The sequence below is a fragment of the Cyanistes caeruleus genome, chromosome 2, assembly GCF_971803275.1.
Source record: "Cyanistes caeruleus chromosome 2, bCyaCae1.hap1.1, whole genome shotgun sequence".
NCBI classification, from domain to species: domain Eukaryota; kingdom Metazoa; phylum Chordata; class Aves; order Passeriformes; family Paridae; genus Cyanistes; species Cyanistes caeruleus.
In genome coordinates, this window is record NC_141702.1 from 2,616,661 (window position 1) to 2,635,594 (window position 18,934).

Below are 18,934 nucleotides of genomic sequence, written 5' to 3' on the forward strand. Positions count from 1 at the left end.
CATTAACACAAGTCTCACCATTTATTTATTTAAGCAATACAAAATACCTTACAGGTCTGTTTTAATCACATTGACACACACAAGCACAGTTCAAAACTTCTGTTTACTTTTTATCCACCACAAAAATCAGTGGAGGGCTTGTGTCTTGGATTTTCACTTTTACTTCAGTCAAGGCACGTGAGTTGGAGCAAACACTTCCTCAAAAGCACAACTTGGAAGCACAGCAACCCCCTTTTTCTCCTGGCAGAACTCCCACTTCTCAATTTTACATGAGATAAGGATTTTAAAAGGTGAGCCTTCACCTCCTTGTGCAAATTGATTTCTCCCTTGTGCAGCCAAAGCCTTGGGAGGTGCAGTGGCAGAGCCCTGTGTGTCTGTCCTGCTGTCCCCAGGACTCCTTTAACAAAATGATTTCTAGGTACTGCAGAAACTCATCAGAAGTGTTTAGTCATATAATTTTTACATCAGAAGATAATTTTGAGAGAAACAGATGATTGGGAGCTGGATGCAGTCAAGCCTTAATGCACATGGAATTATGAGAAGTCCTCTGAGACCATCAAGTCCATTTTCCCAGCACTGCCCCATGTCCCCAAGTGCCACATTCACATAACTTTCAAATCTCTTCCAGGATCCCTCCAGCACCTCCCTGAGCAGCCCCTTCCAATGCCTGAAATCCTCCCAGCAAATAAATTGTTCTTAATACCCACTTAAACCTTCCCCCAGCACAAGTTCACCTCCAAATTATAGGTTTAATACCACTTCCTACAAAATAAGCTTTGATGGCAGATTGAAAAAGCGATGTTTCCACCACAATTTCATTCACTCACTTAAATTACTCTGTCAATTTTAAATTAGCCTTATTTGTCCCTTCTCTTCCAGCTTCTTCAGGCAGTTCAGTAACCAATAAAATCCAGCAGAAACAACTGTAATTTTACAGAACAAGCTCATGCTTGAAGTAAGAGTTGAGCAGGGATGCAACGGAGGCCAAGCTGGCAGCGCAGGAAAATCTCACGGCGCTGTTTTAGCAAACATGAACTTCCTGTGAGCTGTTCTTTGCCCAAAACCCACCAGTTTAGATGTCAAGAGAGGCAGACTTCCCTTTCTTTTGGATGTCAGCTCTCAGCCTCAGGAATCCACACATGCTCCCTGCCCCCTCCAGCTTCCTGGAACACTGCTGCACATGAAAACATCGCACAAATCTGTTCCCCGGATGACAACGCTGAGCTAACATCTAACCCAGAAATTTTCATTCTCAGAATTTTATGGTTCAGTGTGACACCTCAGCCAAGGGAGCCATTCCTGCTTGCTGTGTGTCCCTCCCACGCATCCTAATCTGAATTCTCCCCACCCCCAGGGGTTTATACAGAATTAATACAATGCCAGGAAAGATATGGAGAAGCAAAGGCACAGCAATTAGCTTTCACCCATCTTCAAAGACAGTAATATTTCTCCCTTTAAATTGCTTTGCTGTCAAATAGCAACCGTACCACAGCATGCAAATGGTTCAGTGAGCCCAAAATTCCATTTCTGGTGGTGCCCAACAGCTGAGACTCCCCAGCCAAGTGCAGGAACAGCTGGGGACACAGATGCCTGAGATGAGACAGCTCTCCAAGTGGTTCTTGCCTAACATCAGGCAGGATGCTGGGTGATTTTCAAGAAAATGTGGGCATTTCTCCACGACTCTACCAGTAATTGCCTGTTTTCTTGGGAGTGTGGAGTTCTGCAGATTATTTATTATTATTTATTTCATAAATAGCAATGCCTTCATACATTTGACTCCTTTTCTGATCCAGTATGTCCTTTTCTGATTCTGCATGTCCTTTCCTAGGGTGGACATGAAGTTTGCACCCCAACACGCTCCTGCTGCCGTGAGTTATTTTTTAAAAGTCAATTTTTCCTGGTTACTCCTACCAGTCAACTTTTCCAGTTGATAGATATCTACATATTTAAGAACATCTATGTAATCCTGTCAGCATTTCCCCTCTATGCATCTTGACTCTGTGAGTGAAGCAAATGGATGTTTGTGTGCAAGAATTATAACATACAGAGCACAGGTAGATTGGACCATGATGTGCTCAACTTTTGCTAAACCCCTCTTTAATTGGGATTTTTGCTTATCATTCCACATATATTCCTTGTATAGCGCACTGAAATACATATATTTCAGTATATATATATGTATTTTTTTTTCCAGTAGTATATATACTTTGTCACATCACAAAGGTATTTTTTAATTTATCATTGTATTTCCACACAATGTACATTGAGGATCTTTATAAAGATTTGCTTTTAAGTTATCTGTTTCTGGATTTAAACCAGCTTACTTTTCTATACCCACAAAGACAGGTTTTTTTACTCATCAAGTCATGGTGATTAAACTCAATTTGGTTGTTTTTAAAGAGTTCTGGAAACTGAGAAGGGGTCTGTTGTTCTCTTAGGCTTGAGGATTTTTGCAGCCTTGCAGCAGCTGAGCTCAGTGATTTCTGCTTTGATGAGGAACTGGGTGAAGCCCAAGTCTATTTTACATAGGAAAGAATATTTTTAGAAGACTCTTCTGCCATTCCAATTCCCGTTTTCTTTCTGAGACGTATGACAGTCCTGAAGAATGTTGGGAGGAGATGGGGCTTGGAGCCCATTTATTTATTTATATATTACATATTTATTTTACCCCAATCAACACACTCCCTTACCTATAATTTCTTACAAGAAATCGAATTATGCTCAGTTTTGCCAGCTCACCACTTGGGCATTTCCAAGCTAAAATTCCCATTTCCCATTATGACTGAGGGAGCTTGAGATCTCTAACACCCCCCACAGCAAGAGCTGCTAAGTCATGACTTATTTCCAGCTTTTATCAGCTTTAAGGGGAGTTCTGGAGTCACGCTAAGGAGTCACCCACACACCCCAGGCAGGTGAAAGGCGGCTTCACCTTGCTCTGGGCAGACCCAACATTGTGTAACTGCTCGGGCTGTGCCAAGCAGGAGCTTATCCTGCCTCTGCAGCACAGGTTTCCTGGCTAAAGAGAGCACAGGGAGCTTGTGTGGGCTTGCAAGAACACCCCATTCCAGTTTTTAGCAACCAATCTGTTTGTTTTTAAATTCAAAGTCACGTTTCAATGTTTGTTACCGTTCATCCACTTTGCACTTAACCCTACAAAAAGAGTGAACTAATGTTGCTTAGTCCTTGAGACACTAATTCTTGTTTTCTGGTAGCATTTTCTCAGTATCTAAATCTTTGCCAGGACTCTGTCTGAATTGCCCCTAACCTTCATTTCTTCAAAAGGATTATAAAAGCTTCTTCAGCTTTGTAAGAAGAAGGAAACTTCAGTCCAAAGACAAATTCCAGGAAGTTTTAACACACTGGGCTGTTAATTTTAACCCAGTCGCTGCCTGAAGTCCATCATCCACCTGAAATCACCAATTTATTACCCACTTGAATCACAGTTTGGGTTGGAAGCTTAAAGCTCATTCCATTCCAATCCCCTGCCATGGTCAGGGACATTTTCCACCATCCCAGCTCCAAGCCCCATCTCCTCCCCACATTCTTCAGGACTGTCATACGTCTCAGAAAGAAAATGGGAATTGGAATGGCAGAAGAGTCTTCTAAAAATATTCTTTCCTATGTAAAATAGACTTGGGCTTCACCCAGTTCCTCATCAAAGCAGAAATCACTGAGCTCAGCTGCTGCAAGGCTGCAAAAATCCTCAAGCCTGAGAGAACAACGGACCCCTTCTCAATTTCCAGAACTCTTTAAAAACAACCAAATTGAGTTTAAGCACCACGACTTGATGAGCAAAAAAACCTGTCTTTGTGGGTATAGAAAAGTAAACTGGTTTAAATCCAGAAACAGGTAACTTAAAAGCAAATCTTTTTAAAGATCCTCAATTACTGAATTATCTACTACAAAGCACTAATTATAAAGACATAGCTAAAGAGGAAAAACCCAGCCTGGTTTAGCACACTTGTCAGCTCCAGTTAGCTGCACTCATTCCTTGGAAGAGTTTTTTTACCCTGTGCCAATCTTTGGAATCTCTCTGTTCTGCAAAACAACAGGGAAAGCAGCTAGAAACCACAGACTGCAACAAAAGTACAGTGAAGTCAGCACTTGTTTCATTTTTAAGCATTTTTTTCTTAATAAAAAGGCTCCGAGGTGGTTTGCTGGGCAGATTTAATGAATGCTTTGCTTTACAAATACCATGGCTGATTCACGGGGCTGTGCCAGACTGATATACCACTGATCTCTGAGCTCATATCAGTTACACATCAATTACAGTTATGTCTGCAAGACAGAATAGACCTCCTTTGTCTGACGTGTCAAAAAAAAAATAAAATAAATTTATTCATTTTAACAGGTCTTGTATGGGACATGCAAAATTAGCACATAAGCAAACTGACAGTTAAAAAAAAATAAAGAAAAAAAAAGAAAAATTAAAAGGCTACAAAGGAACCTGGAGTAATTAGAGTCAATTTGGAGATTTTCCAAATAATTAATTCCCATAAACATTCCAATTGTTGCTCAGGACTTCTCTACCCACTTCAATCACTACGAGTTCACACCCTCTTCCAAGCCCCAGCCACCGAGTGAGAATGTTGTGAGTAATCTTTGCAGCACAGAGTAAATCCTGAGTAGATAAAGGAACTTCAGCTTTGACCTTTGCAAGGGGGAGAGCAGAGGGAGCAGACAGCTCAGGAAGGCAAACAAAAGAGGGGACAAGTCATGCTAATGATATTATCCATCCACAGCGAATCCCTGGAGCTTCTCACATCCTTGAGGGGAGGTTTTGATTTACAGAGGTCATTTGGGGAAATTTGTGACAGAACTCAAAGATCTGTCACAATTAATTTTGTGAAGGCAGCTAAAGAAAAGGGCGACTATTTCCACACTCTGTAATTTTGATTTTAACATGAGAAACCACCACCCAACCAAAGCCACCCCCCAAAAACCCAAGGTTAATAGCAAAGCCTGCCCAGCCTGAAGGTCATCCCATGGATTTTAAAATTGATCTTTTGTACGTGATCAGGTTACTGAAACCTGTACAACAACATTAAGGATTGCTCAATAAAATAACTGCTGCCTCTCTCCAGCTCAGGAGAGGTCATTTCTTGGTTAAGGAATAAAAGGAGAATACCAGATTTTTTTCAGCCATATGAAATGAGACTTCTTTTACGAGCCAGTGTTTTACATGTACTTATTAATCCTCAAGTCTCTAGAGAAGTGTATAAATAATATATACAGTTTGTAGATGCAATTAAAAGTGAGGTCCATGAGTTACCACTGGATTTTTAAAACATTCCTTAATTTTTAATGCCAATTTTGAAAAGCTACAGACACTTTTCTGAAGACTTGAGAACGTTTCAGTGGCAATCACACAGACACAATTTGCCCTATGCAACAGTCAGGTCCCACACACCTCAAGTTGGGGGATTTATTTGCTTCTCCCCATCTCCCAGGCTTGGTTTCTCCCAGAGAGGATGGAAGTGGGGGAAAAAAAATGCTTAAATCCAAAAGTCATGGGTTGTTTTTCCAAATGTCACTCCCTGCCAGAGCAAGGCTGACTCATGACAAGTGGGGATGTGACAGCACAGAGCTCTGTTTCTAAAATTCTTTTCCCAGTTCCTAAATTGGCCCTGGCATCTCAATGATAAAAGCAGCAAAGCTCTGGAGGTTTTCAAACCTTGTTCTGCTTTGCAAGCACCTGAACTGTGTATTTACAATACTAATTACTTCTCTTCCTTGTTTAGTTAAAAGGTTTGCCAGAATTCCTTCAGCTCACTTGAGACACCAGAAAACTCTGAAATCCAAAGGAATTGATTTTGCAACAGAAGGAGAAGTAGTTGATGGTGAATTTGGAAACGGAAGCAGAACCTGAGCATAAATTAAGCCCCAGACTTAGAAAAACTGCAACTACAAAACTGCAACCTTTTTCTAGATCTGATATTTAAGATTCCTTTGATGGAGCTGCAGAAGCCAAGACAATTCAGCAGCAGCCTCTCAGGGGTGTAACCTGTTCCAAAAGGACCCTGTTCCAATCCCTCCCCGCTCCAACTTGTGTTTTTCAGATCTGTTGTCTCACCGTGTGCAGGCAAACCCACAGTGCAGTTAATGGGCCTCCACTTTCCCCTCTCCTATTAAATCACCCCATATAAATTTCCTATGCTTCCTGCTTAGATTAGCAATGGCCATTTGTGAGGATGCAAATGAAGCATTCTTCGCTCTGGCGCTGGATTCTCACACTGAGCTCACCACCTTGTCTGGGACCTCTAGCCACTGCCAACCCAGCCCTCCCCTGCCAAGGGACACGATTTGCATGATGTGTGGCAGCCCCATGAATGTTTTTAAACACATATTAGGGACTATAAACCAGGCATTTCATTGCCATGTTTTAGAGAAACTACGAGTAACTTTTTTAATCCAGCTGTGGCTGACTTGGCTTCTGAGAATCTCAATTTCCTGCCATTTTTAGAGGCTCAAATCAATGTAGGGTTTTGGCAGCTGAACAATGCACATGTTTCTGGAGGAGAAGGATATTGATACAAACAAAAACACCCCCCCACACACACAGCCTGTTTGGTTTTAAGTAGCTTATTAAAGCTCCAGTCCCACTATCTGTAATAAATCTCTCTCAGCTAATGACAATGGAAGGTAGATATTGCACCTGATGATCTCTTCGCCTCTCCACTTACTACCACTTGGGTTTGAAGAGCTGAAATTATCAGAGATCAGTTAATGAAAACTGACCCCTGATACACAGCTCAGAGTCACATGAGAATTTAAACAAAGCTTTTCTATGTGTTTAACTGATTTTTTCTCCTGTTACCCTTAAGACCTCTTCCTTTTCCCCCCACCCCAGAAAACAGATGATTGACTGCAGACATCCAGCAACAGGTTTTGCCTTTTCCTGCACCATTATTTTGTTTCATGCATGTATTTTCTCATTTCCTCCCCTTGCATCATGCAATAAATTAAACAGTCACAAGCTTAACTCTAGCATTTACTACATGACTCTTCAGTTTCACAGTAATTTAATAGATTAATGGCAATTCTGACACGAACTGGTCCCTACCCTCAGCCACTTCTCCACGGATTCTTGGTGCATGAAATTCCTCACTGTCAAGAAACTCCTAGAGCTACATCAGAATGTTCCCATTCACCTTCTTACACCATGACCCATTATAAGAAAACAACTTTGAAAATTAATTTAATTCCAAAATGACAAACTGTGCTCTGCTCGAATTGTTTTGCAGATTTACATTTCTCCTGTCCCATAGCAGCACACAAGAAAAAAAAAAAAGAATGTTCGTGGACTTATTAACCACTAACAGAGCAGGAAGAAAATGCTCAAGGTTTTCAAAGCAACTTCACAGCCTGGTAAAAAGAGCCTTATTTTATGATGGCAATTACACTGCAGAAAGAATATATATAATTTTTTAACTAAAAGCCTTCTATCAAGGCCTACATATCCGAGTTGTTAGACTCATATTTAATTTATGCAGCCTGACCTTCTCAATTCAAAAATCTTACCTGGCATCTCCTTTTGAAAGGTTGGTGTTTACAGGGTGAAGAATAACCTTGTTTGCATCCACATCCACCACACATTTTGTATGCAGATCAAGCTCTATAAAGAAATGAGAGAGTGTCAAGTGCTGCTCCTAAAGCACTGGGATTATATACACCATTACTTCCTCCAGACACCAAATTTATTCATGCAGTCTGACAGCCACCCATCAGCCAGAGAATAGAAACAGGACTTTTGCCAAATTCCACTTCTAGGGATATTCTGACAGGATGGATTCTGTCCAGCTTTAAAGCAAGAACTCTTTTCAAAGCAAGAAAAAGCATTTGGGTTTAACTGAAGGACAATCCGCATATACAAGGGCAGTATGAAATTTCTTCTGGGGGAAAAGGACCATTTAGGCTTGGTACCACTTTGACAGCTCTTCTTATTGCTCCCTCAATGCCTCACAGGGAAAGCTGCCCCTGCCATCTGCAGCACATTTTCCCTGGCCACTGCTGTGATACGGTGCCAGCTGTCAGTCCTGGGGCACCTGCTCACAGAAATTCAAGTCCCATCAAAAATAATTTAGGTGCAAGCACGTAGAAAAGGGCTTGTCCTTCCCCCACAGGCTCCCGGCAAGTCCAGCTCTCCCAAGTGACGCCAAGCAGTGGGATGTGGACTATGAGTAATGAGGATATTTGGAGTGTGTGAGAATTCTCGGCCGTAGAGACGGGGAAAGCAAAATAAAAGCTTCAGATAACACTGACAGCAGTCCAAGGTACCCACCCAGTGACATATGGGGTTAGGTATGGGATAAAGCACACAGCCTGCACACAAAGTCACTGCTATAGGATGTGAGGCCTGAACACAAACATATCCCTGCACGGTGACATTAACCCTGGAAAGTGATTCCAGACGCTGATTCTGATGGCCATGATACACTGCTCACACCCAAAATCACTGCTAGACACCCAGGACACGGAGCCTGGACATGAACAAACCCCTGAGCAGTGACATTAACCCTGGAAAGTGATTCCAGACACTGATTCTGATGGCCATGACACACTGCTCACACCCAAAAATCACTGCTAGACACCCAGGACATGGAGCCTGAACACAAACACATCCCTGAGCAGTGACATTAACCCTGGAAAGTGATTCCAGACACTGATTCTGACGGCCATGACACACTCCTCACACCCAAAATCACTGCTAGACACCCAGGATACAGAGCCTGGACACGAACAAACCCCTGAACTGTGACATTAACCCTGGAAAGTGATTCCAGACACTGATTCTGACGGCCATGACACACTCCTCACACCCAAAAATCACTGCTAGACACCCAGGACATGGAGCCTGGACTCAAACACATCCCTGAGCAGTGACATTAGCCCTTTCCAGGAAAGGGCTCCCAAAATGCAATTCTGATGGCCATGACACACTCCCCACACCCAAAGTCACTACTACAGACACCCAGGACATGCAGCCTGGACACAAACACATCCCTGCACAGTGACATTAACCCTGGAAAGAGCTCCCAGACGCTGATTCCGATGGCCATGACACACTGCTCACACCCTCCCACACCGGGATGACGAGGGGCTACACTGAATAACCTCCACACAGGGTTCAGCACCTCAGCTGAATCACCCAAATACGCTCGTGTCTAATCATGTTAATTATAATCCTCATCCTCCTTCATCTCTGCTCTTTCCTCCTCAGTCACCTGTACTTGCTCTTTCACCTCACAGCACCTTATAAACTCAGTCTGGAAATGTCTCAGGCAGAGACCACATTGCAATAAGAGATCTTATTGCACAGCATGTTGCGGACTTCTCTCTCCTGACACAATAATGTTCCATGAACATTTTTGGAAAGTAGTATTACAGTCTTTTTGCTACCTGACAAAGCAAGAAAGCCAAAGCTTGAGAGGATTGGCCAAAGCAGGCAGTCACATGAAACTGAAATTTTCCTGGGCAGAACTGCTCCTCTGTTATTACACTGTGCCTCTGCAGGAGGAAGAGCCAGACAAGTTCCAGAAGCCAGTGTTTATTTTAATTTCTCCCCACACCCTGAAAGCCAATTTACCTACCATTAATATGCAACACATGCTTGCTCAGATGAAACCACGGTCTTCGTACGTCCCATATCCGACAAGGCACTTTATCTTGGTCTGGCTGGTTAGTGATTAACATGCTCTGTATTGCACTGACCTGCTTTTCCCAGCTCCTCAGGAAGGGTTTTACCTGCCTCATGCAAAGCATAAGGTCTGCAAGCAGCATGGTTTCTGGCACATTTTTTAATGCAGCTCTTGAGAGAGAACACCCATGGCATGTGTTGCATGCTTTGCATCCGTGACTGCCCAGTGAACTCCACGTTACCAGCGCTCATTAAACCTCTCTTTGTCAAATGAAAAAGCACACAGTCAGCATAAGAGACTCCCTTAAAGCCAAATGTCCTCACAAGAAAAAAGGTTCAAATCCAATTTGTCCTGTGCAACACACCTTGTTTGATTATCACCCTCACACAGGTAATGCTAAAACCCCTCACCTTGGTGTGCTGCACGGTTTTGGAAGATGTGGTGAGCCAAACTAGCAGCTATTTCCAAACAAAGAGGTTCCAGTCCTTCCCTCCTGTGCCTGTTGCTCACCTTCTGCCACTACCATGCTCAGCACATCCTCTGCAAGTCATCTCACATCACTTCAACAGCAGAAAACTACCCAGCATGGAAAATGGATGTATCCAGACCCTATGGAAAGCTCCAGCAGCCCGCTGAAAGGCTGGCCATGCAAACAGGTGGGGAGACCTGTGCAGAGGGAAGAGAGGAGCTGGGAGAGATCCTGTCCCAGCAGAGATGAACTGCTCCACCAGCTCATGGTGTCACATGAAACAAACCCCTAAGAAACAGCTACACTGAGCCTCTAAGCTGGGTCTGGATCCAGACAGCCTTAAGGCTGCTTATCCCAGTTACCTTGGCCAGAGGCTCGCATGGAAACTCTCCTTTCAGCTGAAGAAACAGTTTAAATCCTGTTTGAACAGCACATCACTCGCTTTCTTCAAATTCTGGCTCCATTACATTCTTTGGCAGATTACTGAATTCTTTAATGCTTCCTGTACACTGAGAGATGAATCTTACATTAGCCACTGCTGAAACTTATATCATCATCATTTCTACCTCATTAAAATTTTAATATCATTGAAGCAGGTTGGCCTTATAGTCAAATTATCTGCCTGCTCTTTTGGATATGATCACACAAGGACTCCACCCTTACTTTTACTAGTTTCAGTGTCTCCCAGGTGAGCTGGGTACTTGCTGCTCCTGAACAACAAGAAAAAATTGGGATGCACCAAGATAAGATCATAAGGATGCACATCCAAACACCCCAATTAATTTGTCCTGTAGTAAGGACTCGATTGTCAAAGTTCGGTATCATTTTCTTCAACTATTCAGGTGTGGTTTTTTTTGTGGCAGCATGAAATTCAGAAATTAAAGATGAAATTAAAAGATGACAGAAGTGGCTCACTGTCAAACTTTGGAGATTCATCCCAAATTTTGCACCTCAAACAAAATCTCGCCTATTATTATTGCTAACCTGCTTCTGCCTTCATTCATTACAGAGCAAACACAATCAACTACTCATCTGCTTCATCAAATCAAGAAACTAATCAGCTAATTCCTCTTTGAAGGATTAAAACTCAAACGTTCAACATCAAGAACCATTTATTGCAGAGAACGAAAATCTCTTTCACAGCTTCAGAGTAAGAGAGCTGTGACATCCATAATGAAAGGGTAACACATTATCTGAGTCACTTCTCCACATTTACATTTCACAGCTGTAGAAGTGTTAAGCAAAGCTGGGCTGAGTGCAAGAATAATTGTTAAGTGTTGTGTCCAAGCTGATCACAGAGAGTTCCTTGGATGAGTTTTTATTTTACTTGTGAAACTGGATGGTGGGGGTTGAAGGAAGTCACTCTCCTTCCCCTTTCCCTTGATTTTTCAACTCCTCACAAGACTTTTCTAAAACTGGGATTCAGTGTAGATCATAGCTGAAACCACACTTGCGTAAATCCCAAATTACTACTTTAATTTAATTTAAAAATTATTACATTTTATCAAATGCCTTATAAAAGTAATTCACTCCCCATATACACTTTGGGCTTTTTCACAAAAATTCATTGAATTTTAAACAGGGTGGAAAACCCAGCAAGGAAGAGAGAGCTGGAAAAGCAAAGCCAGGAGCAGCCTAGCACTGCAAGGAACAGTGGATTGAGTGGGCACTGGCCCATTCCCACCACAGAGAAGGATTTCCAATCCCTCTGTACAGCAGTCACCATGCCAGGTAATCATCAACTCACCACAGCATATTTTCCACAACAGAGTTAGGAAACACTGGCTAAGGTGCCACTTGAAATTGTATTAATCAGGTTTGGGGCAGAGACCAGGAGTGTGTGTGAATCCTGGAGGAAGGGCAGAGAGGTGTTTTGGAAAACGCTGGATGTTTTCACCCCTGGGAATATTCTGTCTTTGCTTATGGATCAGGCAGGGAGCTGTTTTCATGGACTGGCTGCAACTACTGACAGCAGAGGTTGGGTAATGTTGTACCCAACTCTAGAGGCTGCCTGGGGTGGCACAACACAAACACCTGAACTGCCATGTGGTGACACTGCAGCTTCCTCAGCCACCACCCTAAAAACCATCCCACTTCAGGTCACTGCATTTCACACCCAAACAAAATGATCCTAAGAGATGGCTTTTGCAGGGCAGCCTGAAATAATCTTAAAATGAACAATGATACAGCAAATAAGGGGGTATGCAAGGTTTTAAACTAATGGTTGGGGGGCCATGGTGTAGTAAGAGCTTTTAGTAGCATAGCCAGGGTAGATGAAAGGTCTGTTACAAATTATGCCACACTCCATATTTTCCACTTTACATTCCCTACTTTTTCACATTGTATAAGATGGCAGCAGCCTTCCAGGGCCTAAAAGTGCTACAAGAGAGCTGGGGAAGGGCTTGGGACAAGGGATGGAGGGACAGGACACAGGGAATCCCACTGCCAGAGGGATGGGATATTGGGCAGGAATTGTTCCCTGGGAGGGTGAGGAGAGCCTGGCACAGGGATCACAGGGAGCTGTGGCTGTCCCTGGATCCCTGGAAGTGTCCAAGGCCAGGCTGGATGGGGCTTGGATCAACCTGGGATAGTGTCCATGTCCCTGCCCATGGCAGAGGTGGAATGGGATGAGCTTTAAAGTCCCCTGCAACCCAAACCATTTCATGATTCTATGAATTAAGGGAAAGCACTTCCCAGTTAATCAAGAGCTTCAATTTCCATATAAACTTTTCCATTAGATGTCAATTTAAGAAATTAGTTTATGAAAGTTGACTATTTTCCAGCCCTTTCAAATACCATTTGATCCTAAACCCCACTGAAACAGAGCCATGAACCTGGTGCTATGAGGTTGAATAAAAGTTGTCTCAGATTCCTCCTGGTCCCACTCCCAGATTTAGGGCAGCTGTAACCTTCAGTGACACCTCAGGACCCTTTGGAGATGCGATTCAAGCTTCCACAGAGTCACTGGGAACCAGAACAACTGGCCTTGCAGAGCTTCACAAAAGCTGGCAAAGCCAACTGAAGTATAACAAATAAAATGTGAAAGGTTTAAAGTGCCTCTCCTAAGCTCATAAGCCAAAATTGGCCCCAAATACAAAAGCTAAAATAATCTCCTGTGAAGACAGACGATAGAAATTTTATATTTTAAATTGCCAGTAGATTTTCAGGAGATTAACATTCCCGTGGAGGTTAGACCTGGAATGTTGTGGCCTGAGCCGTCAAGTTGCATTGGATAAGAAATTACAATTGGTTTTTCATTACCTTTCTTGGTCTGGAAAAGCATATAGCAAAACCACTGAGCAATGTTTAAATGGTAACTTAAAATATTTGTTTATCACACAAATCGACTATAAACAATGAGAGGCTGTTGTTTGGGGTTTTCTGTTGTTTTTTTTTGATTGAAAAAGAAATGTGAAAGCCAGTTCAAACACAACAAGTCCTCAAGTTTCCCCGACAATATTTGTTTCCCAAGGGTGACTTTTCTCTTTGCCCTTTGCTATGTAGGAGCCAACACAAATAAAGGCAAAACTAACTGAGGAGATGAGTGAATGTGAAAATAACTTCCATCTACATGATAATGCCGAGGGCTTATATGGAAAAAAAGAGCGTAAAAGGACTTTTACAGAACTGATTACAAGACACAGTGATGAATTCTGACAAAAATACAGTAATTTGACTTGTACTTCACATCTACCAACATGAAGGCACCCTTCAAGCTTCTCTTGTTATATGAACTGCTCAAATGTAAGTCATTAAATTTTCAGTTTGCAGCAATTAAAGATCATTAAATATGTAGGAGTGCATCTGGAAGGGCGAATGATGCTCTCAAAGCTTGTCCATGAGGGGAAAGTCAACTCAAACTCAAGAGCACGTGGAACAGGCAAGGTGCCCCCTCATGTTAATCCCATGTTGTCCAAATGGTAAAAAATGTGTTCTGTCCTGTGCTGCTTCACTTTCTGCGAGGAAAGAGCTTCCCAAACAGCTTTAGTGAAGGAACTTCATGTATCTGGACATGGACCTTGCTCACAGCCAGGTCTGCTGCTGCCAACATCTCTGTGCTCGTGGGGACTGAGTAAATAAATCAGTGTGGGGATCTGGTGAGCTCCAAGGAGGTTCAACACTCTGGAGTTAACAGCATGAAATTCCCAAGTTTTCCCTGCCACCAAGCACCCAAAAGCCAAGGCAGAGCTACTCCAGGTGTATCTGATCTTCAGGAGGAGCAGCCAGCCTGAAACCAGAGCAGCAAGGGAACCTCCCCCTGCACTAGGAGCAGGGAAGGTGCAATTAGCACTAAAATTGCTTTGTGGCATCCACGTTGGATGTCTGGGAGTCTCTGGCTGCAGGGAGTAAGGCTGTAAGCAACTTAGGAGCTCTTAAAATACAATTGCCTCACAAGATGAAACATTAACTCAGCATCCTTTACCCATTTGGCACCTTATCTCAAGGTTGATCCTGCTCCTAGCCCAAACACTATTTTATAGCTTATCAACCATCACCAGGAAATATTCCAAACGCCAGGAACTCGTGCAGGACAAGGATAATGGTGAAGAAAAGCCTTGTGGTTTGCACGTTGCCATCAGGATACAAGAGGTTTTCACGCCCTCCAATACTGTAATTAACCTTATAAACCCGCTTGCACAAACTCCAGTTTACACATAAATTGTCTCTGTTGTAATCTCCATGGGAAAACAAACAGAGGATCACAGGAACAACCCCCACCTCCTCACCTCAAACCCCAAAAACATTTCAAGTAGCTGGAAATGAAACCTCAAAGAAGTGTAGGAGGACATAAAATTACCACCTGACACAGTGATCAGGAGCTTGTACAGGCACAGAAGCAAATTCCTTCCTCACAAGCACTGGAAACAGAACCTTTATCATCAAAGCACGAGAAGATCCCTGTTTGAACACTGATCATCTGGATAAATGTTTAATAATATAAATAAATAAATATATCAATATATACCAATAATATCAACATGAGAGATACCTGGCTCTGTACTGACAGGCAATTCAGGTATTTTAACTGGAGCTGCAGGTCTTACACTACAGTTCTAGAATAGTTTAATCCAGATATTTAAACTGGAGCTGCAGATCTTACACTACAATTCTAGAACAGTTTAATCTGGCAGCATTGCCAGAATACAGGCAGGTGCTTTCCTGCCTTTCTTGCTCGAAAAGTGTTGACCCAAGTGAGATGTAGCAGTTTGGACTGGCTTAAGTGTCATCAGCCACATCCTTGAGCATAAGTCCTGTTCTTTTAAAATGGAGCAACTTTTATCAGTATTATTTAACACAACACTGAACTGATTCAAAAGCACAAGGAAACACAATGACTTAATATACTTATGTACTGCCTGTTCCCAAACATCACCTCAAAACAAAGCATTCAGTCAGAAAAATCTTAATTAAAAAGCCTTCAGCTGTCATTTGCTTTGTTTCATGGAATGGCTTGAGATTTGCATTTACCTGAAATATGATGAGTATCTGCTAAGAGAAGTCAAACATGACACTCATAAAAGGAAATCCATTACAACTCTTAAATAAAACAGCAAAAGAACTTCCTGATTGTTATCAAACCCCCATTTGAATAACGCAGTGCACTAGGAAATACTTTAGTGAATTACAGAGGCAAGAAAATAAAAGCCTTATCTAACAAAGTAATACTGAATTATTTTATTCATAAAAGCCTGTTATGCGAGATCCCAGTTTGCAAAGTAGAAGGGATGTAAAAAGATGCCTCAGTTGCCACCCAGGAGAGCCTCCAACTTCAGACGTGGCACTGCAAACGTGTGGAGACAGCAGCATTTTTATAAAAGCAAAGCCTCCACACAGACTTGGTAGGATTGAGGGCTGATTTGAAGATCCAAAATAAAGTAGCCTGGAAAAAAGCCCTCAGACCCAAGTACAATTAGAAATGCTTCCCCTCACTAAAAATTAGAGCTATAAACTGAGTTTATGGATTACCACTCTGCATGAGAATGAGGCAGGACCCTCAATCCAAACACCTTGAAATGTGAGTGCTATAAATAACCAATTATTTGATACACAAACCCCTTCCACATGCAGGCAAGGAACCCATTACACTTTTATGAGCTGTAAAAACTCCTAACAGTTAAGCACACCACTTTTATTAACCTAATAAACTCTGGCCTTAAGAAATTCATAACTCAAACACCGAAGACAACCACCACCACCACAAGTAAACACCGAGAATATTTCAAAGCTTAACTTTCCACAGTCTCAGCCATCTGACAGGTTTGCAATGTTAAGCCCTTCGGTGCAGAGGGAAGGAAAGAACATTACTCGTGATCCCGAAGAAAACAAATACTTGCTTCAGGTCCAGAGCCCCAGAACTCCACACAAATCCTGCTCAGAACAAAATGTGTATGAAAGAGCTTGCAGAAAAGCTGCCTCCTGCCTCAAAGCTTAATAAAAAAAAAGCAAGGTCATAGAAGTTTTACAAATGGATGACTCTTCAGAAAATCAGTTGCATAAATGCTTAAATTTAACATTAAATAGTTAAGAAAAATTGTATCCTTGGTATCTCTGTTTGTTTCTATAAATTCAAGGTGCATCAGAAGCACCATAGGGAGGTATCAAGTGTTTAGACCTGACCAAAACATCTGGACTGTGACAAATAATCTGCTGGGAAAAAAAAACAATTCTAGGGAGAAAAAGACATGGATTTTCTAGGCTAGACTTAAATGGATTTAGGCATCACTCACAAATAACAGGATGTTTAATAGCAGCAAACTGACAAGAGCGGGGGGTTCAGACCCCCCTTCTTTCTGATGAGCATCAAGGACTGAAACTCAAATGTCCCTCAGTCCTGGATGAGCCTCCTGAGGAGTCATCCTCTTCATAACATTTTTAAGTTTATACAGAATAAAAGACAAACAGAAGCTGGACTTGTGGATCCCTTTCAACTCTGGAGAGTCTATGAAAGACAGTGACAAGATACAATCTAGATTTCCTCTAGATTCCTTTACTTCCCCCACTGCTTCCCCACAGTTCCTGGCTGGAAAAGGACATGTGGACAAACTCAGGGCTGATCAGACCTAGGATATATGTGGGAGGGAGAGGTGCATTAGTCACCCTGGGAGATTCCAAACTGCACTGATCGAGGCCCTGTGCAACCTCATCTCATCTGACATGCTCCAGAGGTCCCTTCCAACCTGAATTATTGTCTAATCCCGGGGGTGAGGAACACCAAGCAGTCAGGAGACGTCTGGGGCACAGCCAAGGAAATGACCTATGTCAGGAAAGGGACATGAGCAAGAGGAAAGCCCAAATCTGTCACCGACACCAGGCACCACCTTTCAGCTCCTCTCCCAGCTCCCACCAATCCCATCTCCTCCAACCAATTCTCTGTAAGGATGGATTCCCCTCAGTTTTTGAGAGCTGGCACCTGAAGTTTAACAAAATGCAGCTTTTGGGCAAAATACCCTCAATTTCCCTAAATCATCAGACTGTAAAGACATCAACGCCATCTCTTGTTCTGGGACTCAGGAGCTCTTGTGAACTCAGTGAACATTTCCCTGCTGACATTTTACAGGTGTCGAATCACTGCATCCAATACTTTAACCCTTTCTCTTTTTTATAGGAAGGAATTAAAAAGATATTGTATGTCAGATCATGCAGACGATAAAAAGCTTCCCCTCTCCTTCCTTTTTTTCTTCAACTGCTAAGCTGACTTCACTGGATTCGCTTTCCACAAAAGGAATTATTGGCATACTCCTGTGAGAATGTGAGATAAAAAAAAAAAAAAGCCACCCTACACTTTCTTGGATTTCTGCCTTCTTCACCTTCCCATTCCCTGGCTGAAGCTGCCTTTTCATATTTGCTTCCTCATCATCCAGAGCAAGTTTTTCTAATTAAGACAAGTCATAAACATTTAAACAGCTGCCCAGACCACGGTCTGATTAACATAACCCTTAGGCAAGTTTCGCTGAGGGGGAAAAAAAAGCCAACAACAACTCAAAAACAACAACAACAAAAATTCCTCTTGTCAATTCTCGCTTCCTCTTCTGTAATTTCTTGCCTGTTTTTTGCCCTTGTGCCGCTGTCATCTGCTTAACAGCGTCCTGCTCAAGCACCGAGGGCTGGAGAGCAGCGGGGTGAATTAGCACAGGGCAAAATGCAGAAAAAGCAGCATTTTCCCCCAAAACCGCCAAGCAGGAAGAAGGAAGGGCTCTCCCAGCAGGAAGCGGCTGTGAAGCAGGTGCAAGAGGTGTGCACAGGGCTGTTCCCCGGGGGAGCGGGCAAGGTAAAATAAAACCATAAACCCGGGCAGCTTTAGGAAAAGGGACATCGGGAGAGGGGGGGAGGTGAGGACGGCGCGGCTGCGGCCGCAAACCCGCCTGTGCCCATCCGGGCTGTGTTTATTCCTGATAAATCATTAAACACACACGGACACGCACCGATTCACCCGCAGCGGGGCACACCTGTCCCGACGGACACCTGTCCCCAAGGACCGGCACCCCGCGCCGCTCCCGGCAAGGACAGGAGAGGGGGGTGCTGAAGGAAGAAGGGGGAGTCTCACCTCGCCGGTTCATGGGGCGGACACGCACCGCCACCTTCACTTTGGAGTCCCCCATCCTGCCGCTCCAGCTTTCCCGGCTCCCTCGTCCCTGCCCGGCTTCCGTCTGCCGAGGGAGAGCCGGAGAGGGGAGGAGCGCCGGGGAGGGAGGTGCCGCGCCGGGCCAATGCCGGCTGGACTACAACTCCCAGTGTGCATCGCGAAGCAACACGCCCCATCGGCTCCCAGCGGGCCGCCGCGATGCACGCTGGGAGATGCAGTCCTTGCCGCTGCCCTCAGCCCGGC

At 43.3% G+C, this 18,934-nt stretch overlaps 1 protein-coding gene across 5 annotated transcripts in view; it reads right to left on the reverse strand.

Moving 5' to 3' along the window:
• KIF13B (kinesin family member 13B) overlaps positions 1 to 18,825 on the reverse strand; it is a 118,350-nt gene extending 99,525 nt beyond the window's left edge. For 2 of the 5 annotated variants that reach the window (XM_086875476.1, XM_086875475.1), the window contains exons 1-2: positions 18,653 to 18,774; positions 7,522 to 7,615 (exon numbers count right to left, since the gene is read on the reverse strand). In XM_086875476.1, the coding sequence (XP_086731602.1) occupies positions 7,522 to 7,615; positions 18,653 to 18,707 (149 nt within the window). In that variant the 5' untranslated portion in view covers positions 18,708 to 18,774. Of the gene's footprint in view, positions 1 to 7,521; positions 7,616 to 18,652 lie in introns of all 5 variants that reach the window. The other 3 variants (XM_086875477.1, XM_086875479.1, XM_086875480.1) reach the window with 3 other exon arrangements.
• Between the last annotated feature and the right edge of the window lie 109 nt (positions 18,826 to 18,934).